We start from the raw sequence: 21,382 nt of genomic DNA on the forward strand, positions 1-21,382 counted from the left end.
TGTTTTAATATAAAATGGGTAAGAAAGTTCGAAGTGACAAGGATCACGCCAGTTTTAATCTTAGCCGTTGACTAGAAACCCTTCATGCACTTTATCTGATTTATTCCTACCTACTTGTTATTTTTCCTTAACAAGTTATTTACAAAGTAAATACTGAAAATAAACACCAGTGCATGCTCAACATATTATAGATCAACAACTAAAAGAAACAAGAACAAACACACAACATGACACCATTATTTTTGGACCATTGTCATTGGAAAAATCCAATGTGGGAAAATCGGTGCAGCTATCTGAGGGTTTTCTTATTAAGCAATATCAGAGTACGATCTGGGTGCCGAAACTGGCCTACCCAACAGAGAATTTCCTTAGTAGCTTACCTCACAGTTTGAGAGAAATCTCCTGGCTAAAACCCCAAAAAATCCTTCCGGCAGCTCCTCAGCACAAAACTGCTTTGCAACCCCAGCGTCTGCTCAATCTAGACTGCGTCAACCCCTCTCTGTCTCACGCTGGCCCTGCGTCAGCTTGCTAGGCCTCTGCGTCAGACATGCTGCTGGCCTCTCTGGTGCTCTGCGTTAGTGCTTGCTGGATCTGCGTCACTCTCCTTGGCTGCTGCGCTGCTCTCCCGACACAATCTTTGCCTTCTCTGTTTCTCTGTGCTCAATGCCCCTTAGCTGCTGTCCCGATCACTAATTCTATCTCTCTTAGCAAACCCCGCTCTAGAGAATAGAATGACTGATCATCTAGTGTCCCCTCCAAGTGACCCTCAAGCCACCTCTTATACTTTTCATGTTGACATCTCAACGACCGAGGTTATTTCCCTAATCAATGGCTAAGATTAGATCTGGCTTGATCCATGTCTTTTGGACCATTCTAACACAGATTCATAATAATACACATGAATATTTTATTTTCCCTAAGTTTAAACTTAGGGATTCCATTAAAAATATTAATTATTTTAATATCTCCTGATCTGTTTAGAATCTGCCCAAAACCATTTCTGGGTATTGGAGATCTTATGTGCCCCAACCTCTCCACCAAATTTCGTGGCTAGAGCACATCCGATGCTACCCCAAATCAACACTCCCTCTTAGCGAGAATTGTGCTCTAGCAATACTCCTAATTGAGTATTACTCTGATCATCCGGCATCAGTACCTGTGCTGATGCTAGGCCTTCCTGCCCAACATCCTCTGCATTGCTGCCACCTGTACTGTTGCCCATGGTTCTGCCACTGCCACTGCTGCATCTGTACAACGGCTCCCTCTACATCCATGCTGCTGTTGGTCCTTTCTCCTAGCACTACATCCACACTACACCTCCTCTCATCATGTTGCATCGTGCTGCCCACTGCTGCACTGCAACTCAGTTACTGAGAAGTAAGTAACTGATCTCCCAATTAACCTCCCTATTGGGCTAGAAACACCCTTTGATGCTGAAGCTCTCTCTGCCGCTGACAAGTGCTTCCTCTCTCTAACCTTTGCGCTGCTGCAACAACTCCTTGCATCTCGCACCACTGCACACCTCTTTGTGCCTTCCTGCAATGGTGCAACACTCCTGTGCCTCTTGAAATGCTGCAGCCTGCTAGCTCTACACTGTCTCGGGACTCCTGCATTGTAGCTCTCTCTGCCGCTCCATCCGCATTCGTCTCTACCCACTTAGCCAGTCCTGTTACTCCTCGTCGGGACTCCCATAGCAAGGTCTAATTCAAGAGGCTGGGTACCTCAAGGATTCTAACCCTCATCGCCTGTAGTCCGTCTAACTACAGCTCGATGTCTCCCCACTTCTGCTCAAGTGGCGTGTGTGCACTCTTGACACAGTCATCGTTTGTCAAAACTTCCTTTTCTGCCCGTGTTGGCGCTGCCTTGGTCTCGAAAGACTCTCCCTTACTCTTCTTCTTTGGACATTGGATCGCATAATGACCCATCTCCCCACAGTGGAAGCACTTGATCTTGGAGAGATCTTTCTTCTTCGGCTTCTCCTACTTTCCCTTAGATGCTAGGGCCACATCCTCCTCCTCCTGTTTGACCTTGATCCCTTTGCTGCTGCTACCTGTCTTCGACTGCCGTCTGATCTCTTCCTGGCGAAGAGCTGCCCACATCTCGTCCGAAGGTGAGAGAGTCCCCCTGCCCAGGATACTTTGGACAAACACTTCCCAATCTTCTGAGATAGCATTCAGGATTGTCCTCACCATAAGTTCCTGATCCGGTGTCGCTCCTATAGTAGTCAACTGGTCTTGGATCTCATTTAGTCCTCCGAGGAAGGAGTCAATAGATTGACCTTCTTCATTTGATACGACCTCATCTAGTTCTCGAGTAGCATTCTTCTTTGCACAGAAGTATGCTAGTACAGGTTCTTGAGAGCCTTCCACATCTCAACTGTCGTTTCCTTCTCGGCTAGATGTGGTACCACATGATCCTTGACCCCATCAAGGATAATGCACTTGGCCCTCACCATCGCCTCTTCGTACTTGTCGTTATCATTGGGGTCGACTGGGATATCTATAACCTTCAGGGAAAAGTTCTTGACACAATTCTTGTCAAGCACTGATAAGATTTTGGCCTTCCAGACTGCGAGTTCGATGCTCCGTCCAGTCTATCCTGGTCTCTTACCTCGTGAAGTGCCATGATGCTCCTCTACTTCCCTCCTGGAAGTTCTCTGTTCGACTCCTCTGAGTCTCTACTTCCCATTTGAAGTTCTTCGTTCGACTCCTCTGAGTCTCTACTTCCCATCTAAAGTTCTCTTCTAGACTCCGTTTGAGTCCCGATTTCCCACGTGGAAACCCTTCTGTCGCTTGTCGAGATGCCCCCTACTCTGATTGTCTTGTGCAATTGCACTGCTGATCCAGGTTCCTCAGCTAGAAACCCTCGGTAACAACTCCTCTGGCCCTACTCTGTCAGGTACTGTTCTAACTACAATACCTCACCAACTCCACTCTGCAATATTTCTGCAGCCTTCTAGACCCCAACAACTGCCTCTCTGTGAACTGCGTCAGCCCCTCTTTGCCTCACGTTGCCTTTGAGTCACCCTGGATGGGTCTACGTCAGCCCTGGGATGCCCTGCGTCAACCCTCTGGCCCTCTGCGTCAGCAATGCTGGCCTCATTGAGGCTCTGCGCAGTTCCCGACTTCTTCTGTGTGGCTCTAGCTGGCTCTGCGTCACACTCCCTTGGCTTCTGCGCTGCTAGAAACAACTTCTGTCACCTCGGGACAACTGTTTTTTGCTGCTATTGCTTCGCTTGGCTGATGTTTTTTAGTCCTCTTGTGATCTGCAATCACCCTCTGATACCATGTTGAAGTTTCTAATTTTACTTAATTTAGAAACCCTTCATGCACTTTATCTGATTTATTCCTACCTACTTGTTATTTTTCCTTAACAAGTTATTTACAAAGTAAATACTGAAAATAAACACCAGTGCATGCTCAACATATTACAGATCAGCAACTAAAAGAAACAAGAACAGACACACCACATGACACCATTATTTTTGGACCAATGTCCCCGAAAAAACCCAATGTGGGAAAACTGGTGCAACTATCTGAGGGTTTTCTTATTAAGCAATATCAAAGTACAATCTGGGTGTCGAACTGGCCTACCCAACAGAGAATTTCCTTAGCAGTTATACCTCACAATTTGAGAGAAATCTCCTGGCTGAAACCCCTGAAAATCCTTCCGGTAGCTCCTCAGCACAAAACTGCTCTGCAACCCCAGCGTCTGCCCAATCTGGATTGCGTCAGCCCCTCTCTATCTCATGCTGGCCCTGTGTCAGCCTTAGGAGGCCGTGCGTCATCTTTTTGGGCCTCTATGTCAGACACGCTGGCCTCTCTGGTGCTCTGTGCAACACTTGGCTGCCTCTACGTGGCCCTGCGTGAGCCCTTGCTAGCTCTGCGTCACTCTCCTTGGCTGCTGCATTGCTCTCCTGGCACAATCTCTGCCTTCTCTGTTTCTCTGTACTTAATGCCCCCTTAGTTGCTCTCTCGATCATTGATTCTATCTCTCTTAGCAAACCTCGTTCTAGAGAATAAAATGACTGATCATCTGGTGTCCCCTCCAAGTGACCCTCAAGCCTCCTCTTATACTTTTCCTTTTGACATCTGAACGGCCGAGGTTAAGTCCCTAATCAACAGCTAAGATTAGATCTGGCTTGATCCATGTCTTTTGGACCATTCTAACACAGATTCATATTAATGCACATTAATATTTTATTTTCCCTAAGTTTAAACTTAGGGACTCCATTTAAAATATTAATTATTTTAATGTCTCCTAATCTGTTTAGAATTTTCCCAAACTCTTTCTGGGTATTGGAGATCTTATGCGCCCCAACCTCTCCACCAAATTTCGTGGCTAGAGCACATCTGATGCTACCCAAAATCAATATCAACAGGAAAAGTATAAGTGGAGGCTTGAGGGTTAGTTGGAGACACACCAAGAGAGATCAAGAATTCGATTTTCTGGGGTTGGGTTTGCTGAGGAAATCGAGTTAGAGATCAATTCTAGTGAGGGGCAGTTCAACAAGGGATTTCAATCCAAGGTTGAAGAATACATAACAGAGAGGTAGTGAAGTGTCAGGAGGGACACTTCAGGTTGAAGAAGGGTTGACGCAAAGGCCTAAGGAGCCAGTGTAGAGGACGTAGAGAGCTGTAGAGGCTGACGCAGAGGACACAAAGGGCTTCAGAGGCAGCGCTGGGAGATTCCGTGGGGTAGACTGGGAGCTGATCAACAGATCCTGAGCCGAGAGAGGGTGATGCAGTTCCAGAGAGGGTGACATATTTCTAGAGTAGTGCTTGGAGCAGCGTTCGTTGTCTAGCACAAGAATAATCAAAGTCACTGTGGGGTTGATCATCCTGTTGCTGATTTGTCGGAATATTTGTCTCCAAAGAGAGGTACTACTGCCAAGGATATTCTCTGAAGGGTGAGCCATTTATGGCACCCTAGTTGTATTCAGAAATCTGCTTAATAATAAAACGCTCTATATGTTGCACCAGTTTTCCCGAATTGGGTTTTTCCAGGGATGATTGTCCAAAAATAATGGTGTCCCTTGTGTGATTGTCTCAGTTTATTTCAGTGCATGATCTGTATATCTGTGAAGGCTGCATTTGTGTTTACTTCAATGTTTATGCAATTAAATAACTTGTTAACGTAAAGAACAAGTAGGAGATAGTAAACTAGACATTGCAGTAGGGGTTTCTGATGTGTTAGATTTAGGAATTTTCACACCAACGGCCAAGATTAAAACATAATTGATGGCTAGGATCATCTCTAGATCGATCTGTGTGAGTTTCTAGATGATTCTCACCTTGACTTAATTAATACTGATTAATTAACCATATTCCCTAAGTTTAGACTAGGGAAATATTTAAAAACTGGTTAATAATCTAATTAAGTCATTTCTAGGCGGAATTTCCAGAAACGATTTCTGGGTTTTGGAGATCTCATGTATTCTAGCCTCTCCATCAAATTTCGTGGCTAGAACACATCTGATGCTACAAAAACTAACAATGCTCCCCTTATCTTCATACTTCGCTTCCTTTCTATCCCCCTTTGACATCAATGGCTTTGGGTGAGTTGTTTCTCTGGGGCTGCTCCCCTTGAACATATGGCACACAACATGATTTTTGTCTTCTTATCCTTCCCTTCTTTGTTATCCCTACAACTCTTTTGCTTGGTTGTAATTTTCTTTCGCTCTACTTGGTCTAGGATGTATATGTTGTTTGGTCTTCTTATAGCTATTGCAATTTGCAACCAATCTTCTTAAGTTCTTTTTTTTGTTTCTGATTTAGTATTTCTGGGAATCAAATAGGAGATTATACACCCTTGATCACACATTTTGCTGACAATAAGAAGACTGTGCTTCAAATCCTCAACAAAAAGATAATTTACTGCTTTTACATGTTTACATTCAAGATTTATTACACCTTTTCCAAGTATGTTGATGGAGGACTTATTTCCAAACGCAACACCATCGCTTTTTCTTTTTAAGCCGACAAATTTGTTTTGATCTCCTGTCATATGTGTCAAGCATCCACTGTCTATGTACCATTCATCTTCTTTATCTTCAATGATCAATGCTAGATTGCAATCTTCCTTCTTTCTCTTTTCCCATTTCATAGCTGGCTTCTTTGTTTTAATGATTGGAGCATTTTCTTTCATAAGCCTGCAATCTTTTGCCTTGTGACCAAGATTATTGCATTCGTAGCATTCAATGTTTTGATTCAGCAGTGGTTCAAAATTCCAAATGGATTGAAATTTCTGTTGGTAGATCCATGAACATATCCTGATCTAAGGTCATTTCCTGCAAATCCATAATTATTCATGCGTCTTGCATAATTGCATTTTGTATTGATTTTACAATGAATTGCTTTATGCCTAAAATTTCCGCAAGAGTAATAATGACCAAGAAAAATATTTTCATACCTGGGAAAGTAAGATGATCTTTTGAAGTTGTTCTACCTTGGAGGTGGTTCAATCCATTGTTGATATTCTTTATGATGGATGTTCCTAGGAATATCAACAGAGCTTCTTGAAGTATCCTCTTTGCTTGAAGATGCACCTGTATATCCAAGCCCTGTTTTGTCGCCTGGTGATCTTTGACAACTGAGAATGTTATCTAACACTTAGAGCTATTCAAGTTCTTATTGAGCTTCTCAATTTCGACTTTCAATTACACAACTTCCCTTTTAAGCTTCTCACAATCTTCTTCTTTCTTCATTATCTGAATCTTCATTACTTCTTCAACTCTACTTTCTTCTTCAAGTTGGACTTTTAAGGAGACAATTTCTTCATCACGTTTTTCAAGTAGGCTTTTCAATTCTCTATTTTTTATTATGAGCTTGCCATTTTCTTTTTCATTATTCTTCAGTTTTTCTTTAATATTTTCATCTTCTTGTTCAGTTTTTGAATCATTTTTGAGTTCCCAGAAAGAATCTATTCTCATGTTTGGTTCTTTTGTTTCTTCATTTGAATCAATGACCCTTTTGTCAGAACTGTCATGATCATTATGTTGAGTTTCTTGAATTATGAAGAGAACTGCTCTTCCATCCCTTTCTTTTGTATCACCGTCATCTGAAGAACCGTTGTCTTCTTTAGAATAAAGATTCTTCTTGTGGAAGTTTTTCTTTTCCCCAAACGAACATCTCTTAGCATAATGACCTATTCTGCCACAATTGAAACATTTAAAAGGTAACTTACCTTTGTGTTTTCCGGTTCCCCTTTTGAGCTTTCTGATGAAATTTGCTTCTACATCTAATTCATTGCTTGGAGTTCCCTATACCTTGAGTCCTTTGTTTCTTGTCTTCTTCGTGGCTTTAAAACATGCTTCTTTATTTGACTTTCCATCTTCTGTATCTATTCTCATTAGGTATGTTGTAAAGGTGCTATGTAATTCTTCCATTGTCATCTTGGTCAAGTTCTTGGTTTCTTCTATGGTAGATACCTTGGCATTGTATCTCAAAGGAAGTGATCTCAGTACCTTTTGTACTATCAAAGGATCTTTGATTTCTTCTCCTAATCCTATAATGGAGTTGACAACTTCTTTGACTTTGAGTAAATAGGTTGCAATATCTTTTTTTTATCCATTTTCATATTTTCAAATTGAGCTCTATATCATTGGAGTTTAACCTGTGTGAATTTATCATCACCTTCATAAAGAGTTTTAAGTTTATCCTAAATCTCTTTCGCTGTGGTGCATGTCATCACCTTGGTCTTAATGGTTCTTGAAAATCCACCTGTGATGGCATGAAGTGCTTTTGAATTACAACTAAACTACTTCTCATCAGGATCAGTTGGAGGAGTCTTAGGGGCTTTGTAGCCATTAATAATGGAGAGCCAAACATCCACTCCCAAAGCCTTCAAGTAGTTTTTCATGCAATTGCTTCATAATGGATAATCATTTCCATCAAATACCTAAATTGTTCTTGAAGAGATGTCTTCCATTTGATCCATATTTGATCACAATCTTCCCTCCAATGATTATACTGTTTGAGGATAACCAACTTTGATACCAATTGTTGGAAATACTGAGCATTAACCAATAATATCACATCAAAAATACACAAGATCTGTATTAACCCCTGGTTTACCAACTCCCACTGGAAGGGCCCGACAACCTCTTGAAGGAAGCTACAACTTCCTTGCCTAGCACCACCCTGCCTCCCTTAATAACAAAAGATAGATAAGAATATTTGGGCTCCCATACCAGGGATATTGACCCCTTACAAATACTGCTATCTCTGTCAATCCATGCTCAAATCATAGATTATACACTGTGGTGCTCATAACTGGCCTCAAACATGAACAGGTAACCTTCAGGTTTGTTCTTACACAAGGATTCAACAATTAAACAAGAATAAGACTCTATGTCATACCTTAGAAAGGAGTCAAACGATAGAAAGAGATGAGCATCAACTTTTGCCTTCTGTTGCCACTGATTTCCCTTCTGCTGTCACTAATAACACATGAAACTAAGCCTCATAAGTGCCTTGAATTTGATCTCGTATCCTGCCTCAAGCCTGCTTCTTAAATAGCCCTAAATAATCCTTAGGACGTGCCTCAGGAGGGCCGAAGTATGCCACAAATTTGCAGTGTTCCACGGGGACTCCCCCCCCCAAGGGTCTAGTTTCCTAGCTCCCTCGCGCTTCGGGAACTTGGGGACGAGAAGGGGTCATTTCCCCACGCTCCCAAGAAGCAGGGTACGCAGGGGGATGTGCTAGGGGGTCGTTTCCGAAAAGGGGGTTGTGAGGGGTCAAGGGGGGACATGGGGGGTCGAGGGGGGACGTGGGGGGTCGAGGGGCCCGATTTTTTAAAATAAACTTTTGTTTATAATTAAAATTTAACATTAGTTTTAATAGTTTAGGGTTTCAATTCGTTTTTTTGTAAATTTAATATTCGCTTTGGCCCCTCACACCATTCGCAAGACGTTCCTAGTTCCTTTGCAGCAGAGAGGAATTGGTCCACATATAGCTTCATCCACTCTATCAAGAGGAACAACCTTACCTCTAAAAGAGCGGAGAAGTTAGTTGCCGTGCACAGTGCCCTATGTCTTGAGCATAGGAAGACACTTGAGTATTTGAAGGGACCAACAACATGATGGGATGTTGATCCAGAGGATGATGCATAGGTAGATATGGAGGAGAGACTTGATGAGAGACAGATGGGGTTGGTTGGTGTGCCACTTAGCATGTTTGAGAATGCTAGTGATTCAGATTCAGATGGTGATATGGTTGATCCTGATTTATTCATGCAACAGCGGGATGCAGAGATTAGAAGGGCATTACCTTGAGGCTTGAGCAAAATTATGCTCGTTTATCTTTTGATATGTTGATGCTATTATGTTATTCCGACTTCATAAAATTTTGACTCTTGATGCATGATGTATCAGACTTGACTTTTATAATTTTATGTCAATATTCATTGTTTAGTATTCAATGTTCATAGTAGGAAGTGGAACATCAATATGGTTTAAACTTTAATCATAATGTATGATTTTTGATTATAAATTAGAATTTTAAATTTATATGATATTAGATAATGATATTCATATCAATGATCATGCTTTGCAGCTTTTCAATTGCAGCTTTTCAATTCAAACCCAATTGTCATAGTGGACTCAATTTATAAATTATATTTTATATTTATAAGTTTTTAAGACCCTGACGTCCCCCCACGTTTCCTAAAAATTGGTGGGGAGATTTTGCATAGGCTGCTCCCGTGTATCCTCGCTCCCTCGCCCCCTCGTCCCAGAACATTGGTGGAACATTGCAAATTTGCCTCTTATCAGATGGTTGAACTGTCTCAGAAAGGGGCCAAAAAAGACCTCAGACAATGCCTTTAACCCTGCCTCAGATAGGTCTCAATTAGGGTTTTGAACAGGCTTAGAAAGAGACCAAAAATTATGCCTCAGGAACAGCCAATATACAGCCCAGAAATGGCTTCAGGTTCAGCCTTGGAGCTGTCTCAGAGGGGGCCGAAAAAGGCCATAAAAAAGGGACGAAACAGGCTTCAGACAGCCTTAGAAACTGGCCTCAGGAGGGGTCTGAAATTTGGCCTTGGAAGCAACTGAAATTCCTCAAAGAAGGTCCTCAGAACAAGCCTAAAAATTGCCTCAGAATGCTGACCTCTGTCCAGTGAAAAACCACCATAGAAAGATATAAGAATTAAACCCAAAATTCCCCTTAGAAAACTCGGCCTACTCCTCTGATTTGCTTGATTACACAGGCCTCAGAAATATCAGATGAAATCACAAGATAAAATTTGATGAATTGTAATTTTGGAGGGTAGCTGAATGCCCTATATCTACAAAATAAAGGGGCATTAATGGGGGCCAACTTGCCCTTAAAGCAAGGAGCCGACCTACCCCATAAATTCAAATTTTCTTGAGAAGCCGACTTTTATTTGCAACACTATACATCATGCTTTTGAGGGATGACTTTAATCCTTCTTTGGAAGCCAATTTGACAAGGAATATTTCTTATTTTTGAGGGCTGATTGATTGGTGATTTGTAATAGCCATGACCCATATATTTCCGTCAAACTCCAATATATTTTTCATTTAATTTTTATGCCAAAAATATTGAACCAAAAACATCATTCATTTTGGGGCACCATGACCACAGATTCAGGACTTCAACTTTGAGAAGGCATGTCTCCTCAACCTCGAGGAATTACATGTCATGCCACCTACTGTTAGAAATAGCATGAAGAGCACTACCAATCTCGAGTGGTCTTCCATCCAAATTCACTGACTTGTGCATGCATATCTCCAAACATGTGCATCATATTACTAGCCCATTCACCCTTTTGACATCAATGACAATATCTTCCAATACCAAATAGGCACATATCCCATGACTGAGAACCCCTGTTTTCTGTCATTGCAATTTAAAGTGTGAACCCTCATGGAGGGTGTTGAATACCAAATTTACAAAAACCTGAGTCACTGAGTTGTCCCGAGTCCAGTTACACAATTAGACATCACCAAGTAGTGGCATCCTCAAAATTAAACCAGATTCCATCTTTATAGCCTGATTGTGTCCATCTGACATTTATTTTCTTGCTACATGCCAATGGCTCTTACCCCTTTTGACCAGCAAAAAATTCATGGCAATTGTCTTGCGGTATGGCTTAGTTAGACCTGGTAATGTTTATCATCATACTTTTCCGTTTATTATGGGATGGCACAAGTATAATCTGATGGTGTGTGCCTGCAGGATGTTCCTGTTGGAAAACAGATTGAGTACAAGTTCATACTAGTTGGTAAACTTGGAGAAGTTTTATGGCAACCTGGTCCAAACCGAGCATTTGAGACATCAGGATCTGTGGCATCAGTGGAAGTTTCTTCAGAATGGGAATTGGATGAGAAGATAGCATCTGAGGTTGGCAATGAGAAGGAAGTTTATGAGGCTACAGAAATGGAGGAAACAGGGCAAGGGATTGGAAATGATAATTCGGCTGCAGCATTGGTAGAAGAAATTTTATCAAATGTTGTTTCTGGTGTAGATGCAGGACAAGGAATTTTTTCAAATGTTGTTTCTGGTGTAGATGCAGGACAAACAGTCAACGTGAGTTCTGATCCACCGAATGGGGTCTTGGGTTCTTCTCCTAAGGAAACAGAAGACAATACCCAAAGGCAGGGCTCTGCCATAGACTTGTCTGGGCCACCAGAAGAACCAGGTTTTAGAACTGAAAGAAATGAAGAGTGAGAACCAGCTTCAACTACTGAAGCGTTATAATGTGTAAAATTTATGGGCAAATCTTTATCCAAACTTCAAAGAATAGCATAGTATGATCACAAATGACCCATGGGACAGTTTTTTGGCATTTAGAACTTTATAGTTCTTTATTTTATTGGTTTGTAAGCCATTTCAGCATTTTTGCACATACAAGATATGCATACATACTGTGTAGAAAGTTGTGCTAAAGAGGCAGCATATGAAGCCTTGGTCAAGACTCAAAATTATCTGAGTGAAATATAGATTGAGTGTTATGTATTGGATGAAAATGTAATCAAAATTATCTGAGACTGAAATCTAGAATTGAAGTGTTATTTGTTGGATGAACCTGTAATATTCAATTTCTCTTGTACGGTAATATGCCATTCCTGCTACCTATAATGGCACTTGAACAAATGGATGGATGACTGTTTTTCCATACCTGCAAACAAGTTAGTGAGGAAAGCTGTGCTAAAAGAAGGAAGCTTAGGGAGCTTTAGTGAAAATAATCTAAAACTAAAGTAAATATTGGGAGTGTCATGGTACAGAGTGAACATGTAATGCCATTAGCTGCTACCTATAATGGCACTTGAACAAATGGATGAATGGCTGTTTTTCCATACCTGCAAACAAGTTAGTGAGGAATGTTGTGCTAAAAGGAGGGAGCTTTAGTGAAAATCATCTCAAAATAAAGTAAAGATCGCAAGTGTCATTGTACAGAATGAACATGTAAATGTGTAATCCCTTTGTGAAGCATGTAATATGCCATATCCTGCCAAGTATAATCGTGTTTGAACACTTAGATGCATGACTATTTTCCATACCTGCAAAACAAGCTCTGTATAGGTGAATTGAGCAGCTCCAATACATGGCAGGTTAGTCTATTCGAAAATTTTGAAAGGACTCATCCCTGTGATTTTCATGTGGCCGTCTTTCTAATGTGTAAAGTTTATATGAATAAATGTGTGAGATGGAAATCTAATTATAACCCTTTCTTGTAGCTTTGTTCTTGCAATATAAACTATTTTAGATTGAATAGACAGAATAGAATGCAGTGACACTTACCATGAGTAAGCTTATATGGATAGTACACTGCAGTCATTGATACCTTTTATGAATTAGCAGTTGTAATTTTCCTTAGCAAGTTATTTGTCATAGTTCATGCAAATTGTTTTGATGCACCAAAAAAGTTAATAGTTGTTGGTTTAAGACTTTGAAGGGTTTATATCGCAATCCCCACCAGATACTTCCCGTCATAAATTTAAGAGTACAGTAAATCCCATAATTTTTTTGATCTAATGTGATAGAAAAGGACTAATGGTTGGTTATCAGGTTGAACTGATAGCATCTGTGACCTTAAAGTGAGCGCAATGCAAAAAGAAATTGTCAGGCGTGGATAGGAAGGAGATTAAATGTGTTAGGAAAAGGTGAATGGTCGGTTAACAGGTTGAGCTAACGGTGTGTTTGACCATAAAGCTAGCGCAATGCAAAAAAGAAATTGGCATTTTTGGATTTGAAAATCAAACAGATTTTAATAAGTATATTTTCTCTCAAAGGTGACAAACACAATATGGTCCCGAAGCCAGCTAATTATAATGGCAAATCAGTAGTGGATGGCATGGGAGATGAGCTTAGTAATCTTGTATGGGCAAGCTTGTGTATTCTCTACGAGGGAAGAATAGGTGAAATCATTGAAATTATATTACCCATGCAAACTTTTCTCCAGTTACTCTCTATAACTTTAAGCTTCCAACGCAGTGAAGTTATCATAACTATGCAGAGGAAGAATATTTTACCCGGGGCAAACTGTGCTGATTTTCTGGATAGCAGTGGGACCTCAAAAGTTTTCTTAGCTGGGTTATTGGCATCAATTATTTTTATTGAGCTTCAGTCACATGAGTAATATGGTCAGAGACGAGAAACTGAGATATGGAACTCAAGGACAGGAAAATGATTTATCTTTTTATTCTCGCGATAGCTCATATTTGTTGACAGAAAATTACCTCTCAAAAGTTTGTGAAACACATGCTACAGCAAAGAGAGAATCAAAACAAGATTGATTCCAAAATAATCTCGACAAGGTGGAAACCTCCCATTCTTGAGCTAAAACTACGTTTTGTTCACCTATTACAGCTCTGGAACAGAGCTCAATGCAACATCTAACTGTTGAATGGACAGGAGTCTTAGTTGGAGTTTATGTATCATATTTGCATGTGTGAATGAGATGGATCTGACATAAGAACAGCTTTAACATTCTGAGATCTAGCGGTTCTCTCATCAGTAGAGCTGTAACTGTTATAACAGCTCTGGCTTGTAACGGGTCTGTCATAAGAGCTGTAATTGTTGTAACTGTTGGAAGAGCTGTTGATTCCACCTGAACTTGTGCAGGTATAGCTGCTGATTCCAGATTCTTAAATTACATCTGAGTGTAGTATATCTTGAGAAATCAAAGCTAGTAAAATTAGGGTTAGATTTCTCTTTCTTGATAATTACTTGTGAGTTATGTTGGTTTCTTTTATTTATTTGTTATATTATCTTTCATCAAGCATTTACCAAATTATGTGTATGAAGACCACAAAAACACAAGACACAAAATGTAGGCACTTTGCCAGGGGAAAACCCAGTGAGATCTCTTCCTTCAATAGTTTTCTTGAGACTCTTCAACCTAAGCACAGACCTCTTCCAACGACCAAGTCAACCTCCTCTTCCAGCAACTTCGACCTAGAATTTCGACCTTGAAGCAACAACACTTCGACCCAGCAAATGGCAGCAGCAACAACTTCGTCTTGACAAGGACTTCGATCTCCTAAGGGAAACCACACGAGAGAGAGAGAGATAGCCCAAAATTTTGATCTTGACTTCTTCCTTCTTCTCCAAACTCGCACTTCTTTTAGCCTTCTTTCCTATTGAGCACTTTTCCAGCTCTTTCTTCTGGATATCAAACTTGTGTGAGAGTGAGTGAGTGCTCCAAATGAATTCGATCTGCTTGTATATATAGGCTTTAGGTGAGGTTGAATTGCCATGTTTGAGGCTGACTTGATCTCCTTGAGGCCGACCTGGTGTGGAGGTGTCAAATACCTAATTTGACTCGATAATAAAAAAAATTACATGATTCAAAAGCCAAGAAGGGTCTTATAAAATGTACAATGACTCTAATGATTCAATATAAATCCTAGGAGTCCACAATGGGGACGTTGACTAGTAAATGATGACCCAAGCGTTAAACCCATGCTTTAACAAGTCATTGTAATAATAATAAAAAAATTCATTTTCATTCTTTTAACAAGTACATTACATAATGACTCAAATACATTTATGAAGACCGAACTTACTTACATTTTTAACACTCCCTCTTAACTAGAGAGGTATTCATAACAACATATATAAGTACAAGGAAGATCTCAAAACATATGAACTATGAAGAGTTTAGGCACCGCAATGCCATGGACTAGATTCTTGACCAGAGCAATCTATCAAAGGTCCTCCAACAGTTTAGGACTCACAATGCAATGGATTAGATTCTTGACCAGGGAAATCTATCCAAGTGGGGCTAAGATGGACTAAAAATTTCAGCCTCTCTAGGTACCATAAGGCTTACTAACCATCAACCCAGGGATCTAGGTGCGTATCTGAGGTTAGAGCTCTATGATCAACGTCACCCTCCCTACTTCAGGATCCAGACATCAACACGAAGTGCTGGCCAGATGTCCTCCCAAGCAATGTGTCTTACATACAAAGCCTCAACACTCCCGATTATTCCAATCGGAAACAAATCCTCCCCGATCAAACAGATCGGTAACAAATCTCTCTTGTGTAACCAACATGATATCAAACCTATGAGAGATTTACCTGTATAAACACAACCCCAATTAGTAACAAACTTTCAAATGTACATAAGTAAACACAAACCTCCGGAGTCTTGCAGACAACTTGATGTTGCTTCTCAATTTTATCACAGTAGGACTTTCAAACAAATCTTGATAGAAGATTCCTCAATTATACACCTTCCTTTCCTATTTCACATGTAGTAACATATTCTACAATCAGATCCCGCTTGCCTTATCTCAGTGGCTCTTCAAAATGCATTCTCTAATTTTCTTCTTTCAAGGTGTCCATCATGACTATGATATGCCTTCCCTCTTAACTAGGGAAATTTATTTTATCCAGGCTCCCTCTCAACTTTAGGGAAATCGACTTCTTATGACATTGGAGAATCTTTCATGGCTTCCATCCTTCTTATTAGAGTTTTCATGACCATTATCATTCATATAACTTTCTTCATCATGCTTATCATATCAAGTTTATTTACGAACATCTGCATCATCTTCAAGATTATGTACCTGCACAACTTAAATAGCAAGTACAACCAAATCTATAGAAACATGAAGTTAACCATATCAGAGTCATATAATAATGGAAGCATTCGACATTAGACATCAAATACGCAAACTTAGTTAGGTTCACAAACAAGAGACACACTTTTCAACTTCTTGCTAGGGTGTTTGTCATAAACCCTAGACTTTATCATAAGACTTTGAGTACCTTAATCAAGATAACAAACTTCATTATAACTAAGGCTTTAATATTTCTTCCAGAGGTATGACATACTCTACTACAAAATATTGCAAACCCTAGAAGCAATTCAAACAAATATAGTTCTATAATGCATCTTACAACTTTAGAATTCATATGTTAGACTTCCACTAGGATTTAGTGCAAGATCCTAGATTTTACACATGAGCCATTAAGCTTCAACAATCAAAACCAATCACAGCTCAAATTCAGATTTCAACAATCTTTCATAAATCTCAGATTATCACACTTGTTATCACATATTAGAGAATTAAACTTTTACTTAGGTGTAGTTACAAAACCTTAGAATTCACAAACATTATCATCCTTCGACTAGGGCTTAGTTCCAAACCCTAGGACTTATGACCATCAACAATTAGGTCAACACATATATCTAGGATTCCATCATCATGCACAAGCATATCATAACATGTGTTAGTCAAACCCAATGACTCAAATATCAATATATTAAAGAATAGACATATGACAATCTTGATTAGACTAGGGTTTCAATTGGACAAACACACACATACCTAGGATTTCATTCCTAGGAAATTTTCTAAAATAAGGGTCTTGCTTATACATCCTACCAAACCTTGATGATCTAGGGTTTCACACATTATCATCAATATACCCTCAAGTTAGGCTTTTTACAAAGAACATTTTACAAGAATAATCAAAGATATGAGGATGGTAGATTTATCTAAAGATTAATCATTCGATCAAGAATATTTATGATTTAGAAGAGCTAGACACAACAATGTTAGTAATGTAGAATAAATTTCCAAAACTAATGAATATACCTTTATCATGAAGAGAACAATGTTTGTGGTTTAGGGCATACCTTTGTTTCTTAACAAACCTTGTAATTCCAATGCTTTGTCTTGTGAGGTATTCTTTATAATTCTTGAGCATTTAGCAAGCCTTTCTTAAAGGAAAATATAGAAGAAATGTTATTAGCATCTTCATACAAATACATCTTAGATAAGGAAAAAAAAATATAAAAAGACAACACAAGGAGTGAGATACTTATCTTTGGAAAATGGTGAGGGCTCCCTTTCAATCCAATCCCGAGGGATGCAAGGGATAGAGTCCCTAAGAGTTTCTAGAAAATAGGTCTTTGATTTCATATCCTTCCATCTTGTTCTTCTTTGGTGAAACTTCTTGATTTCTCTATAGACTTCTTCACTTTTCTTTTTACTAGATCCAAGACTTTATTCTTTTTGAGGATGAGATTTATCCTCTTCTTCCAAGCATTGCAATTGGATGCTCCTTGTAATTTGTTCTCTCCTTTTTTAGACATTGTCCTTGAAGATAATAAGATTCTTTCCTTATAAGGTCTCCTTATATGATCCTTTGATCAACTTCTTGAGGTTCCTTAGATTCCTTTCTCCAACTTCAATGATGTTGATCCGGGGCCTCTAATGACATAGATTTTGTTGTCTCCCAATTCCACTGCATGAGAATATGGTTCCTTTGATAGAGTGTGAAGTTGTTTATTCTTCCCTGTCATATGCCTTGATTCTCCACTGTCAATAATCCATGCATTATCATCATTAACTGAACCTGTAAGTGTAGCTAAGAACCCTTGACTTTTGACCTTGTTGAATAAGTAGTAGAAGATCTTCTTGATCCAACTTCCTCCAGTATTGAATCCCATTCTCATATAACTTATCATAGAGGGAGTACCCATTTCCTTTGAGCAAACGAAGTGATCTTCAATCCTCTTTGACCATAGCTCTAATACCATGTTGAGAAATCAAAGCTAGTAGAATTAGGGTTAGATTTCTCTGTCTTGGTAATTACTTGTGAATTATGTTGGCTTCTTTTACTTATTTGTTATATTATCTTTCATCAAGCAATTACCAAATTATGTGTGTATGAAGATAAAAAAAAACATAAGACACACCATGTAGGCTCTCTACCAAGGCAAAACCCTTATCTAGGGGAAAACCCAGTGAAAATCTCTTCCTTCAATAGTTTTCTTCAAACTCTTCAACCTAGACACATGTCTCCTCCAACCACCAAGTCAGCCTCCTCTTCCAGCGACTTCGACCTAGAATTTCGACCTTGAAGCAACAACACTTTGACCCAACAAATGGTAGCAGCAACAACTTTGTCTTGACAAGAAGGACTTCGATCTCCTAGAGGAACCCACACGAGAGAGAGAGAGAGAGCCCAAAATTCCGATCTTGCCTTCTTCTTCTTTCTTCTCCAAACCCACACTTCTTTTAGCCTTCTTTCCTACTTCGCACTTTTCCAACTCTTTCTTCTAGATATCGAACTTGTGTGAGAGTGAGTGAGTGCTCCAAATGAATTTGATGTTCTTGTATATATAGGCTTGAGGTGAGGTCGAATTACCTTGTTTAAGGCCAACTTGGTGTGGAGATGTCAAATACCTAATTTGACTCCATAATAAATCTGTTTACATAATTCAAAAGCCCAAGAAGGGTTTTATAAAATGTACAATGACTCTAATGACTCAATATAAATCCTAGAAGTCCACAATGGGGATTTTGACTAATAAAATATGACCCAAGCATGAAACCCATGCTTTAATAAGTCATTGTAATAATAATAGTAATTTTATTTGTCATTCTTTTGACAAGTACATTACATAATGACTCAAATACATTTATGAAGACCGAGCCTAGTTACACCCTTCAATAGTATAAGTACATGTATTCTAATAATATACATTGTTGGAGAGACTGCATGCATTTTATCCCTGTGTACTGTAAAAACGAAAGAAATTTTTTACAAAGAAATAAATTGGAGGGCCTTTTCTGCCTCTAAAATTCTTACTTTTGGGTTTAGTCTCTTAAAGGTTGTGTTCTTACTTATTAATTTTGTTGTGCACTCTATATTTTCTTGGTGATTAGAAGATTAGAAGATACAAATTCCATAATTCAATGGTCGCTTCTTATAATTCTTTGCACAATTTTTTCATTTATAACAACGTCCATGTTAGGAGATGCTCAAGATATAGAAGATGAGAATTACAACAATTCAATCGTTTGATCCTCAAAATATAGACACTTCAAAGTACACAATGGAAAATCCTGAAAACTATTTAGGGGTCTATTGGGTGTAGAAAACCTTTTTCAATCTAGTGACATAATTTTGATTAAATTAAGCATAAAAGAGAGATCTAGATTGACTTTTTCAACCAATCTAACACTTATAAATTATAAATTATAAATGAGAATGTGTTAGGAAAAGTGGTTCCTTGTATTTATTTTATTTTTATTTTTTAACATTAATGACCCAATGACTCTGTGAAAGTTGAGATGTCCTATATTGACCGCAAATGGAGCTGAGATGTCCCATATTAACCACAGAGGAAGTGAAAACTCCCTAGGGCCGCCTACTTCTTGAGCCTAATCAATACAGGCTAAGCATGTCAATTTGGGGAATCAAACATCGGTGGTGAGGGAGTTAACAACCCACCTCAACCACTTGATCTACCCTTATGTGACAAGTGTGTACTTGTATTTAATATCTATCTCTTCTAAAGGATGGAAAACAAGTTAGGAGTGCCAGGACTTCATATCAAAATTCATTGTGAATATGCCAAATCTTTTAATGATTTTGTTGTGCCTTTTCCTCCCAATCTAAGGGTTTCTACTGGTAAATCTCGTGTTATGATGCGATTCTTTTTTAGTTATTCTTGTTTTAGGAATGATATTATGTTAATGGAAACTTATCAATAGTAAATTGTAGAATGTGACATGAATATGTTAAACAAGGTTAATTGAAGGTTGGGTTTGTTTACCCTAATAGGGTCCAATTAGCAATGATTAGAAAGCTATAGCAGTTTGACTAGCGCTGCTATTTGGTCATTTATGTTTTGAGGCTTTTTCCATTTTGAGTATCAGATTAGTAACAAGTTTATTTTCTATTGCACTATCAATATAAATAAAACCTTTAAATATGAGTAAATCATGTTATTTCGTCAATTATGTTTCGAGGGTTTTCCATCTTCATTACCAAATGAGTAACTATTTCCTTTGTCATCGCATTAACAATATAAAAAATAAACTTTTAATTTTGCCCAAGATAATATTGGTATGGACCAATTTTTGAACACCGTTTAACACACCATTTCTTATTGATATAAGATTAGATGTTAATATGTAATGCAACCTACTTAAACTTTACAAGGGAATTGGTCATCGTTATACTGGATCCCTTGACCAAAAGGGGCCAACATAGGGAGTTATATACCCAAGGGGTTACACGACAAATTTTCCTTTGTTAATTTGAATATTATGAAGGGTTATTATGGTAAGCCCTTGTAGATGTTATTTAGGAATGTCAATATTATTTCAAGTTTGGAATTGTCATGAATAACTAGTCCCTATAAATAAGAATAATGTTTACAGGGGTAGATATGAGAGATTTGAAGGCCAAGACTAGAGCTCCTATTAATGGATTATGCAAATAATCTTCATTTATATAAATGAGAATGGTTATAACTTTCCTATAAATTATATAATTTATGGGGTAAACACACACAAATGGACGAGTACATCAATACAATATTGATAACAATGATAACAAGGCAACTACACTCTTGTAATATAGTTTTGTAACATGTAAAGGGTAATTGTGTTTAAATGTTGCATTTTTTTGTAAAGATATTGCAATCAATTTTTTCTACATGAACATACTAAGTTTTTCCAGAGGACCAAAAACTGTATTCCATTCTTCCATCTTCAACTTCTAACTTGAATACTACCAAGGGTTATTTTGGCAAGGTCTTGCCCATGTTATTTAGTAATGTGAATATTATATTTGGTTTAGAATTATCATGGCTAGCTACTCCCCATAAATAATAAATAATGTTTATAGGGGTAGAAATGAGAAATTTTAAGGCTAAGACTCGATCTACTAGTAATATTTTGTCAAGATAGACATTGTTTACACTATATATTTGCAAGAAACATATTTCATCAATAAATATTGTTTTCAATGATTTCAAAGACAGGGATACTACATATGTCCAAGATAAAGATTGGAAAATGAAGATTGTTGGAAATATTGTTTTGGGACTTTTGATACCCAGTTTGGATACCCTATATTTGAAGGTCATTTTTTATAATATT

At 38.6% G+C, this 21,382-nt stretch overlaps 1 protein-coding gene across 1 annotated transcript in view; it reads left to right on the forward strand.

Annotated features, from left to right (window-relative positions):
• The window catches only part of LOC149196452 (phosphoglucan, water dikinase, chloroplastic-like), a 216,020-nt gene extending 203,974 nt beyond the window's left edge, over positions 1–12,046 (forward strand). Inside the window, exon 4 of the mRNA XM_089405564.1 lies at positions 11,202–12,046. Within this exon, the coding sequence (XP_089261690.1) occupies positions 11,202–11,693 (492 nt within the window). The 3' untranslated portion in view covers positions 11,694–12,046. The remainder of the gene's footprint in view (positions 1–11,201) is intronic.
• Positions 12,047–21,382: the final 9,336 nt, after the last annotated feature.

This window comes from Pinus tabuliformis, chromosome 2_2 (genome assembly GCF_031772625.1).
Source record: "Pinus tabuliformis cultivar Carrire ecotype Pingquan chromosome 2_2, CPIR1, whole genome shotgun sequence".
In the NCBI taxonomy this organism is placed as follows: domain Eukaryota; kingdom Viridiplantae; phylum Streptophyta; class Pinopsida; order Pinales; family Pinaceae; genus Pinus; species Pinus tabuliformis.